This window comes from Nansenia antarctica (assembly GCF_963989245.1).
Source record: "Nansenia antarctica genome assembly, chromosome: 8".
Lineage (NCBI taxonomy): Eukaryota > Metazoa > Chordata > Actinopteri > Argentiniformes > Microstomatidae > Nansenia > Nansenia antarctica.
Window position 1 is genome coordinate 37,284,945 of NC_137678.1, and position 12,500 is coordinate 37,297,444.

General features: G+C 44.4%; 1 protein-coding gene across 1 annotated transcript in view; it reads right to left on the bottom strand.

Moving 5' to 3' along the window:
- Positions 1-12,500, bottom strand: part of cacna2d4a (calcium channel, voltage-dependent, alpha 2/delta subunit 4a) — a gene marked incomplete at both ends in the record, with an annotated part of 75,511 nt that overhangs the window by 30,859 nt on the left and 32,152 nt on the right. The window contains one exon of the mRNA XM_080538311.1: positions 382-509. Coding sequence (XP_080394437.1) covers positions 382-509 — 128 coding nt within the window. The remainder of the gene's footprint in view (positions 1-381; positions 510-12,500) is intronic.

Here is a 12,500-nt window from a genome sequence, read left to right on the forward strand (position 1 = left end):
CTGTCTCCTGTCCCCTGTCTCATGTCCCCTGTCTCCTGTCCCCTGTCTCATGTCCCCTGTCTCATGTCCTCTGTCACCTGTACATGTCCTCTGTCCCCTGTCACATGTCCTCTGTCCCCTGTCACATGTCCCCTGTCACGTGTCCTCTGTCCCCTGTCCTCTGTCCCCTGTCCCCTGTCACATGTCCCCTGTCTCCTGGAAGCTTGTCTCTCTGTCCACATGGACGACATGCTGTGTTGTGTCTAGTAGAGTTAGGTTACAGTAGAGAGCAGTCAGGAAGATACAGTCATATAACATCCGTCAACAACAACAACGTCGTCAACAACAACAACAACAACAACAACAACAACAACAACAACAGCAGCAGCAGCAGCAGCGTACCTTTCAGGCCCTCCCTGGGGGTATAGTACAGGTACTTCCCAGCGGGGTATTCTGCTGCGCGCCGGTACCAGACAGGGAAGTGGTCCAGAGTGAAGATGTTCTCCTTGTCCGCCGGTGTGAGGAACTTCCTGTGAAGGGAGGGGGCGGGCGCACAGACGACACACACACACACACACACACACACACACACACAGCAATAATGAATGAGTTGAAGGTAGTGAAGCAGAGTGTATGATGAGAAGCCTAGACGCCTCCAGCAGAGGGCGCTGACAACAGTATGTGATGTTAGTCCAGAACTCCCGATGTTAGCAACCAATATTCTATGATGCTCCTACAGTTGTATCCCTATGATGTAACCACTACCCTCTAGAACAGGGGTCTTCAACCTTTTCAACCCAAGGACCCCTTGGACGAGAGACAAACAGAACAGGGACCCCCACATGTAATATATATTTTTAAATGTCTCACATTTTAAAGCCTATAATAACTTGTATATTTACTTCATTCGCCTTTTCTTTCACCGTATTAACCTATTTATATACTGGGTTATTACTAATATACTGGGTTATTAGCCTATATGTGTTTATGATTGATAAAACGTTCATGCATAATTATGATTGGTTATTATTATTATTATTATTGTTGTTGTTGTTGTTGTTGTTGTTGATGAGGCTTATATTTTCTATTATTATTATTTTTCAACAATGAAACTTTTAGCTTCAGGAAGCCAGGTATGCCTACCTCAGTGAGATGACTGGCCCTGGTTGGTGGTACACAGCTTGTCTATTCTGGGGGAGATGGAGGTTGTCAGGCAGAGCATCATGTCATCCTCAGACTGCTGTCTGGAACAGTATTTGCTCTTCAGGTAGGTGAGGGAGGAGAATCCACTTTCACAAAGATAAGTTGTTGCAAAAGGCAAGAGGCTCATCGAGAACTGGGTGAGAGGCTGTGACTCGTACACATTCTTGTGTGTACTGTCTGTGGTTAGGTCGATCAGCTGATCTTCCTCAGCGGCTGTCAGGTTTGAGCCGTCGGATGCATTGTCTTTGCATGGAAACCGTATCCATGTCTTGTGCTTTCTCCAAGACTTAGTCTCAGAAAAGTACTTCTCAAATTGACTTTCGAGAGCCTCCAAGTGATCAACAATTGCGCATTTCACGTCAGGCGAGGGCACCGCGGAATCCGCGGAAATGCATTGAAATGCGCAGCCAGCTCCGCGCGGTAGCAGAATCTCGTGGATAGCTGTATGTAATTCAAAGACGCGCGCCAATACTGATCCACGGGAAAGCCATCTGACCTCGGAATGGTAAAGGAGCGCGTTATAGCGGCGCATAGAGAAGCAAAGAGGCGGGTTTGTTATTATCAAACTAACTAAATTAGTAACGTTATGCTAGTTATTAATTAACGTTAATTTCGCAATGAAGACCGAACTGCAGCGTTTTAGCCAACACCTAGCTTGCTAGACAGGTGTGTTTTTTTTTTCTTTTTCAGCTGACGTTATGTGAGACTCTAGAATCATGGGCATCATTTATTTTGTAAATAGTTTTTTTTGTCAAAGGTAGCTTATTATTGCCTATTAATGCTTGTACTTTACTCAATATCATTTTTGTTATATTTTGTAATTCTCACTGATTATTTTGGTGAAAAATGTCAATTATTATGACAAAAATTGGCGGACCCCCTGCAGTACCTCTGCGGACCCCCTAGGGGTCGCGGACCCCCGGTTGAAGACCACTGCTCTAGAACACTACAGAACCCTCTAGAATCTTAGAACCCTTTAGAACCCTAGAAACTTCTACAACCCTCTAGAACCCTCAAAACCTAGAACCCCACAGAACCCTCTAGCTTCCTAGAACCCTATAGAACCCTAGAACCCTAGGACCCCCTAGAACCCACTAGAACCCTCTAGAACAGAGAGTGTGTTAGAGACAGCCAGTGGAGACAGCCAGAAGAGAGAGACAGTAGAGAGAGACAGTAGAGAGAGACAGTAGAGAGAGACAGTAGAGAGAGACAGTAGAGAGAGACAGTTATGTCCAGCCTTAGTTACCTTTGGTACGAGCTGAATTAAAGACAAAGTGTTGAACAAAAAAAGAAAAAAGCAGAAAGACAACAGTTATGTTGCACAGCCCAGCCCAGAACACATAGCAGGACTATCAACAGAACACTGTAGAACGCTGTGTATTTAACCGCATCATTATAAAGTAATACAGTCTCCACTGCTAGCAGGTTAGCTTAAGTTGCAGGTTAGCATAAGTTGGGGGGACATACACACGATCCCACATAATTATGCGAGAATATGAGTAGCAAGCAGCTAATGCTAATGAGCAGCCATTAAGCCATGAGCAGCAATGAGCAGCAGACTGTTGACTTGGGGCTAGCCGCCACACAGCGGTTTCCTCTGTCGTCAGCGCTGACTGGTGACCTTGAAGAAAGATAGCACTCTAACCCTAACACTGCAGTATTGCTAAAGAAGATAGCAGTGTTGCTAAGGAAGACAGCAGTGTTGCTAAGGAAGACAGCAGTGTTGCTAAGGAAGACAGCAGTGTTGCTAAGGAAGACAGCAGTGTTGCTAAGGAAGACAGCAGTGTTGCTAATGAAGATAACAGTGTTGCTAAGGAAGATAGCAGTGTTGCTAATGAAGATAGCAGTGTTGCTAATGAAGATAGCAGTGTTGCTAATGAAGATAGCAGTGTTGCTAATGAAGATAGCAGTGTTGCTAAGGAAGATAACAGTGTTGCTAATGAAGACAGCAGTGCTGCTAAGGAAGACAGCAGTGTTGCTAAGGAAGACAGCAGTGTTGCTAAGGAAGATAGCAGTGTTGCTAATGAAGACAGCAGTGCTGCTAAGGAAGATAGCAGTGTTGCTAAGGAAGACAGCAGTGTTGCTAAGGAAGATAGCAGTGTTGCTAATGAAGATAGCAGTGTTGCTAAGGAAGATAGCAGTGTTGCTAAGGAAGACAGCAGTGTTGCTAATGAAGATAGCAGTGTTGCTAAGGAAGACAGCAGTGCTGCTGAAGACAGCAGTGCTGCTAAGGAAGACAGCAGTGTTGCTAATGAAGACAGCAGTGTTGCTAAGGAAGACAGCAGTGTTGCTAAGGAAGACAGCAGTGTTGCTAAGGAAGATAGCAGTGTTGCTAATGAAGATAGCAGTGTTGCTAATGAAGATAGCAGTGTTGCTAATGTCGTATATTTCTGTAGTATGTATGATCTATGTATGAATATGTAGTATGTTTTGAACACACACACATACCAGGGCATGCGGGGACATGATGCCCTCTAACGGTGAGGGTTCTATGGCAACCAGATGACCAACAGGGACCTTTGGGGGTTGGGCAGGGACACACATGCACGCTGGCCCCTCCCCTCTGGAGCGGAACGGGGAGAGGGAGAGAGAGAGCGTTCTCTTCCCACCCGAGGTCCATGGGGAACGCATGTAATGTATAAATCTGCCTGTAACTGATTAAATTGTCTTAAACTAACTGTTCTTTGATTCATAACCAATAAGAATACACGACAGTAATGGCGAGCAAGCAACGGAGATAATATAGCTTAATTTACAGTATTTTGCAAACTTCAATCTAAAGAAGAAGGTAGATTTTCTGCAGAGATCTCTCTCTAGTCGATTGGTGTGTTTAAAATAGACTGTAAATCTCAGATAAGTTATAGTCAAAAGAATCTGTGTAACGGTAATCTTGTTGGAATAGAAGCAAACTTTTCATAATCTTTGATGGGTGGGTGGTGAGAGCCGGACTTTGAAGCCCGTTTTTTGTAAAATATAGTGTTTGATGGTAAGGTTTGTTTGTACGGTATTGGAATATCGTGTGTGTCTGTGTAAAATTCGGTGAGGTTGTGTTTATGTGTTGGAGTGTGGGTGGACTGGGTAGTCTGTTTTGTGTTGTAGCAGTGGAGAACATGTGAGGTTTTTTGTCTGTTTGAAGGGACGCCATTGTGTGGGCGGCCATTTGCAGTGTACTGTCGGCGGAGTGTAGACGCCATTTGTGTTGTCCTGTGTAACAGGGTTTCCGTTAGAAAAATTTGCCGTCGGACATCGTGTCCGGGAAGAATTCGATTTACCGGACAAACGTGATATATTCCGGTCATCATATTAAAATATAATATTTTTTTTTTTTGCAAAATCATATTTTTTTTTCTCCAAATCTAATATAGCTGTTTGTCGCGGTGATTACTGTTGTGTAGCGGCCTATATATGCCATTTAATGTCTATTTCTCATCCGATACGATTAGATGCGAGCTATATAATATATAATAATATAACATGATTTGACGGATGCGCGCTATGCCATGCGTCAAATCCAGCGCTGAACGGGCGCCTCACTGGGAACTGAACAGACAGCATCGATCAATGAACGGACTCCACATTACGTTAACTGAAGTTTGTTAAATTGTTTGGGATTAATGTGAGTTTTCTATTTTCTCTTTCCAGTTTTACCCTTTTTTTTAAAAATCAATAAAACAACGTCATTTCTATAAGTCTCGCTGGTTGGGAAGGCATTTCGTTTAGCTCGGGAGTATGACAATGGGAAGAACATAACTGTATAACTGAATGACAACAAATGTATGAGTAATGAGTAAAACAATGTCACTTTTATAGTATGTTGTTTAACTTGCCGTTCGGTCGCCATGGCTCTAGTGTGTGTAGCAGCTTCAGCTAGCTGGCTAGAAACTTCTAGGGGTGCGTTCGTAAACACGCTCTGAGAGCGCCGGAGCGCACGCTGGCTTCGATGTCACAGAGCGACCGAGTCGTTCGATTGGACGAGAGGCGTTCCGCGAGTGCTGATCGGATTTCCAGAGCGTGTTTACGAACGCACCCATAGATGGGAAATCAAGAAACCGTATTACTATGGTGGACGGGTTGGCAGGGTTGCCAGATAGGCATGGGTTACCGCCGAATGGGCTACTGTGTTTAAGCGGTAATAGACTGGTTAAGCTGTAATCCCATCTGGCATCAATCCCATGTGGCACCTGTGCGCTGTTTCGCATAGGCCGGCCTACACATTAGGAGTCATCATCATGCCGGTGTCAAATCATATCATAATAAAAGAAATACATAGCCTATATATTCGTCTTTTTTTAAATAGAAGGAATCAGAATGTGAACTTTAGCGAATTGTATTCAAAGGGAATTATTTTCACCGGACAATATGTCCGACGACTTTTCAATATGTCGGACTTCAACAAAATTTACCGGACAAAGACCGGTAATTGCCGGTTAACGGAAACCCAGCTGTGTAAACGGAGCGATAGCACGCACGCTCGGGCACGCGCGCAGACACGCGGACACAAAGAAGCCTAGATATCTCTGTGAAGAGACTGCATTGTAGAATATTTGAATGAGATAAATAATAGTCTAACTGGATTGAAAGATAATCGTGAAGTTGTTGTGTCGTGGAAGATGGCATTATTGTGGAAAAGCAATGTTATGTTGTAAAGATTGATCTGGGAGTCCACGGCGGGTTTCCCCACAGAGAAGGACAAAGACTAGCCCCTCCCTCTCCTCCTTCTTCTCCTGTTGTTCAAACATACAGACACGTTGCGTGTGATTGTTGCATTACATAGATTGTAGTGATTCAAAGATAGAAAGATAGTGAATTGATCATCGGGGGATTTAAAGTAGTTTAAAGATATTTGTCATAGTTTGTTAAAAGTAAAGATAGATTGTGACTTTAGGTTAGATTCAAAGCATATGAGGCAATTTGTGCGTGAGCCTAGACAAGGCTGCTTTCCCTGAGCAGAATCACAGCAGGGTCACAGATCCCAATAAAACGGCCCTGCCTGCTTGCATAGAATGTTGACGAGAGATCTGTAGAGATCACTCATAGATTGATGTTTTTAAATGATTGTTCTATATTAAATTACTTTAATTAATTTAATTAATTACTAATTGGTTGAATTAATTATTCAGATCATTCATTATCTGTTTCACAAAACTTTGATCAATTGTTTTGTGATAATCTAATGATAATCATTCCTTTTTTGATATTTTGATAAATAGCTGAATGACTTCACAGGTTTGCATCAATGAAGTGTCAATGAATAATTCTAACTAATCATTCATTCCTTTCATTTAACAGTTGATTTATTTACAGGTTGTAATTAATATTTGTAATTTACATATTTTATTTTAGTTAGGTCATTTCCACAGTGTTTGATTAAGGAATAGCAGAATAGTACATATTTGATAGTTGAGCAGTAAAAGGGTTTTTGTGGATCAGTGAATACTTAGGTGTGACCAGCCATTGTGATTTAATAATTGTGTTGACCAGAACTGTAATTAGTATTGAATGAGTAATCAAGTGACACATATTCATAAACAATTAGGAAACACATTTAAGTATAAAGTACTTACACAGCTATTAGATTTAAGTTAATACTGCACTGACATACACAAGAGGCAAATCTGTTATTCTGAGTTGCAGGGTTTTGTGGGGACGGTTAATACAGTTATATTGGACTAGCATTTGTTTAGCAAACAAGACAATAGGAAGGTGGGTTGTAAGAAGCGTACACCTTATCTAATATAGAATATTGTCAGCATATTGAGCAAGTAGAATGGGGTCGAATTCCACGAAGCTGTTAAAAGATATTAGTGAACATCGTGGAATGTTGGCTACGTTATCCCCTATGGCTGTAGTGGAAAAAATGAATCCTCTTGTTAGGGAAATTAGCAAAATGTCTACGAAATGGAATAGCCGTTGGGCATACATTGAACAGCCGTGGCCGAAAGAGGGCAGCCTTAATTTACAATTAATTGCAACATTGGAGATACTTATCAATGGGCACAAAGCACATCAAAGAGGAAAGATTAGATCAGAGAAACGCAAGTTAGAGTTAGCTATTTTAGATCTATTTAAGGTAGAGGGACAGAAAATAGCTCAGATGGAACCGGAAAAGAAAAAAGAATTGGCCAGAACACTGGAACAGAAACTGAACATTTCATCCCCAGACCTGTGTCCTGCCTCCAGTCCCCCTCCATATGCTAAGGCACTGGAGGATCATTCCCAGAAGAAGAAGAAGGAGCCAAGGGGAAAAGGGGACGACAGGAGTGACGAGGAAGATGACAGCGAAGATGGCAGTGAAGACTCAAGTGATGACGACAATGCAGATGGAGGCTACAACGCGCAGGTCAGGAAGATGATAGCCACAGCCGAAAGGAAAGGTGGGAGAAGACGCCCGGAGAAAGAGGGAGATTGTCACCGAATGTCATCACATACATTAAAGAACTGTCCAGTGCTGATTCGGGGTAACAAGATGGAATATCATCCGTGGCATCATACAGATTTGTCTGAAGTGATCGAGAAACTCCCAGTTCTTCAAGAGGGAGGACATTCGTGGACGCGAGAGGTCGACGTGATACTGACAGGAACGCAGGCCGCGATGGGAGACCTGAAAAGACTCTTAGCTTTTATTGCAGGATTGGATACAATGCAGGAAATATTGATGAAGGCAGGACTTCATAGATATATCAATACATCAGTTTATGATCCAGAGCTCTTCGCAGCAAACAGAGGCAGGCTGTGGAAAGCAATCAGAGAGACCTACCCTACTCACATTCACCCAGACAATATCATTGTGAAGCCACTGGGGGGGGATGAGAATCCCAGGGGTTATGTTGCCCGTGTGCACACTCAATGGAGAAGTGTGACAGGGAAAGACGCTGAAGATAACCCCTTAGAAAAATCCATAATCAGGGAAAAAATACAAGAAGGGCTTCCTACCCCAGTTAAGGATAAGCTAGCAGAAGTGGTGGGGCTACGACACATGAACAAAGCTGTTTATATAGACCACGTAGCTCATCAAGTTGAGTTATATCGAAAGAACATTCAGATACAGAAGGCACGAGACGAAGAATCCCTCAGAATATTGACTCATTTGCAATTGACTGAAAGCGAGAGGAACATAGAGGGAGTGCAGGCTTTAGCCCCACAGCAACAGCCACCTGGAGTGCAGACTGCTACTTACCAGTCCTACTCACAGGGGCCACAAGGGGGGTATCCTGCTACTTACCAGTCCTACCCACAGGGGCCACAAGGGGGGTATCCATACCCACAAGGACCACCAGGGGTGCAAGCGGTTCCATACCAGATGTACACACAGCCTGGCCAAGGACCACCACCAGGGGGATGGACAGCAGCAGGGAAGGAGATGCTAGAACCATGCCAATGCGACCAGAATGGACATCTAGCCTGTGCCTGCTGCAACAGGCCCCAGGGGGGCGCAGGGGGGAGCCAAGGAGGAGGATATTGGCCCCCTACTACACCTGCTCCAGGAGTGATGAACCCTTACGGAGGCCCAGCAGCTGGCCTATAGGGGTGCCCGGAAGATCCGAGTGGGAGGTGCCAGCTGGTGGTGACACAGAAGCCTGAAGGCGCCACGCACCTCCCTATGTCTAGAGAATATGTGAAGACAATCGGATTTGAGGGAATTAAACAGCTGATTCCTACAACTGAGCTTGTAGACTTAGAGTACAAGGGACAGAGAGCAACTCTGTCAACACTTGTGTCAGAACACACGCCAACAGGGCTGCTAGGGAGAGATGCTCTATGCCAATTGAACTGTACAGTAAAATGCACACCTGACAGCTGTCAGGTGACGATGCCATCCGGTGCTCAGGTTCCATCGACAGCCAGAGTGATTAAGCATAGAACAGACCTACAAGCTTTGCCTTTAAAGGGAGCTGATATAGAATATTGGGTTGATGGGTCTTGTTACGGGGTAGGAGAAACTTTGTGCGCTGGGTATTCCTTAGTTAAAGCACAAAATTCAAAGTTTATTGTAGAACAGGCTGAGGCAGTTCCTCAGCCTTGCTCGGCTCAGTTGGCTGAGTTGATTGCCCTCACAGAAGCATGCAACTTGGGAACCGGACGGAGAGTGACAGTGTACACCGACTCTGCCTATGCACATAATGTTTGTCATTTTAATGGAGCTGTATGGAGGGGGCGGGGTTTTAAGAGAACTGATGGTACGCCTATACAGCATCACGCACAGATCATGAAGCTGTTACAAGCCATGATGAAGCCAAAGGAATTAGCCATAGTGAAGTGTGCCACACACAGGTCTGACTCATCACATGTCACACAAGGTAACAGGGCTGCAGAGGATGCAGCCAAAGCCATTACAGGAGCAGACAAGGCAGGTAAAGGTCTTCTGGTCACACATGAAAAGCAGTTACAGGGCATGGTCACACTTGAGGATTTATTGATGTTACAGAGTAGAGTAACTACGTTAGACAAGAACGTTTGGCTAGCAAGGGGGGCAAGTCAGGATGACACAGGTCTATGGAGGAATCATGAGGGGTTGGTTGTAGCACCCTCAGATTTATTAGGCATGTTAATACAGGAAGCCCATGGATTAGCACATGTGGCTAGGGGGGAGGTAAGACGCAAGATCACCAAGAAATATGGGTTTTGGAGTCCATATTTGATGGAACAGATTGACCATGCTTTAGGTCAATGTGGGGTCTGTTGGAGAAACAACATCAGAGTGGGTACACCAGTGGTGTCTGGGCATATCCCTACCCCAATAGGGCCACGGGTGGTGGACAGGGGGGTGGATGTACAGAGTAGGCAGGATGTTGTGCCAACAGGTGCCGAGGTCCCCAGAGAACCTGAGAAGGAGGAGCTACGAGGAGATGCTGTGGTGTTGCCAGAGCCAGTGGCAATGCCAGTGTTACAGCCAGTGACATTACCGGCAGTGCCTGAAACCGAGGGGACAGTGGAAAGCTGTCCAGATGCCAATGAACCAGAAACCAACGAAGCAGAGAGTGTTGACAGTCTGGAGGTCCAGCCTGGGAGTGTCCAAAGCCTGGACACCTGTGCTACTGGGGATGCTGGCGAGTGCCTGCACCATGCTTCAGATGATGCTGAGGGCGACTCCCCAGACCTTGATCAGCGTGGGAGGGGACCAGGCGGCTGCCTGAACCTCAATGACACTGACGGACGACGACCAGTTAGGAAAAGATTAAAGACTATGAATAGGGTAGTGAAGCAGCAGATCAAAGGGAACGACGGGAATGGACAGCAGATGATAGCATGGCTGGAAACGGTCTTAGGGGCATGGGAAACTTACTTTGCCAAGATAGGAGCACCTATTATAGCAGACATGATTTTTGACTTTCTTAGAAGGCAGGGCCTCATTGACTGTTTTTGGAAAATCAGTCACTCAGTCCACGTTAATGAACTTTTCAGAAGACTAGTCCTCACCTGAGGTGAAGATCTATGCATTAATGCATTCCCTTTGTCCTGTGCTTACTGTTGGGGAATTATGTGTTATGATAACTGAATGTCATTATTTGTGTATTGTTTGTTTATTTCTATATCGTATGTGATTGATGTCAGTTGAGAAGTGATGTAGTGGTTATGCAAAGATAGGAAAGAGGTTCTGTTCCTAGCGCAACGAAAATGGAAGCTGCTGACTATGAAAGTGTTATCAATCTGAGACAGCGGTAAAGGCTGTTCTCCAACTGGGTACAAGTGCTAGTAACCTCTGACCCTGACGCTTCAAGGACAAAGAAAACATCGGTCGTTGGAAGTTTCTGTATTGATTTGTGCATGATGAACTGTGTTTAGTTTAATTGTGATTGTTATTTTCAAAATTCTTTTTATTATTGGTTGTTTTTTATTTTTTGTTTATGATATCTTTGGTTCCTAATACTGGTCCTGGGTTGGTCTGTGTTATTGTGCTTCTTGTGTTGTGTGTTGGTGTAGTTTTTCTGTCTGTTGTTGTTTATTTTTTAATTTTTAATTTTATTTTAAAAAAAAAAATTTTGGGGATGTTTTGTGGGGTTTTGTGTTTTTGTTTTTGTTTTATGGTAGTTTAGTTTCGGAACACCCTCTGGGTGGTCCGAGGGGGGATGTGTCGTATATTTCTGTAGTATGTATGATCTATGTATGAATATGTAGTATGTTTTGAACACACACACATACCAGGGCATGCGGGGACATGATGCCCTCTAACGGTGAGGGTTCTATGGCAACCAGATGACCAACAGGGACCTTTGGGGGTTGGGCAGGGACACACATGCACGCTGGCCCCTCCCCTCTGGAGCGGAACGGGGAGAGGGAGAGAGAGAGCGTTCTCTTCCCACCCGAGGTCCATGGGGAACGCATGTAATGTATAAATCTGCCTGTAACTGATTAAATTGTCTTAAACTAACTGTTCTTTGATTCATAACCAATAAGAATACACGACAGTAATGAAGATAGCAGTGTTGCTAATGAAGATAGCAGTGTTGCTAAGGAAGATAACAGTGTTGCTAATGAAGACAGCAGTGGTGCTAAGGAAGATAGCAGTGTTGCTAATGAAGATAGCAGTGTTGCTAATGAAGATAGCAGTGTTGCTAATGAAGATAGCAGTGTTGCTAATGAAGATAACAGTGTTGCTAATGAAGATAGCAGTGTTGCTAATGAAGATAGCAGTGTTGCTAATGAAGATAGCAGTGTTGCTAATGAAGACAGCAGTGGTGCTAAGGAAGATAGCAGTGTACCAGCTCAGTGGCCTTGAGGTTATAGTGTCCGCCCTGAGATTGGGAGGTTGTGAGGTCGATACCTGAGTCATACCAAAGACTATAAAAATGATACCCGATGCCTCCCTGCTTGGCACTCAGCATTAAGGGTTATATTGGGGGGTAAGACCCTGCAACATACCCACGTCATATCCAGTTGGTGTACGTAAAGCTGCCTCACGCTACTGAAACAGGAGATGATCTCAACGCTACTTACTTTAAGGAAGATAGCAGTGTTGCTAAGGAAAACAGCAGTGGTGCTAAGGAAAACAGCCCTGACCCTGACCCTGAGGACTAGAGAGAGGCTGAAGCTTTGAGAAAGGACCAGGGAGGACCACCATGGTGGAGAGCCACCAGGAGAATGAACAGGCAGTAACAGGCAGTAACAGACAGTAACAGCCAGTAACAGGCAGTAACAGGCAGTAACAGGCAGTAACAGGCAGTAACAGGCAGTAATAGACAGTAACAGGCAGTAACAGTCATTAACAGGCAGTAACAGGCAGGCTTTCACGCTGAACTGACAAATGAAAGCAAGCAACTCTGAATGAGAGAGAAATTAAAGCAAGCAGAAGTCTGATCAGCGCATTCCATTTAGCCAGG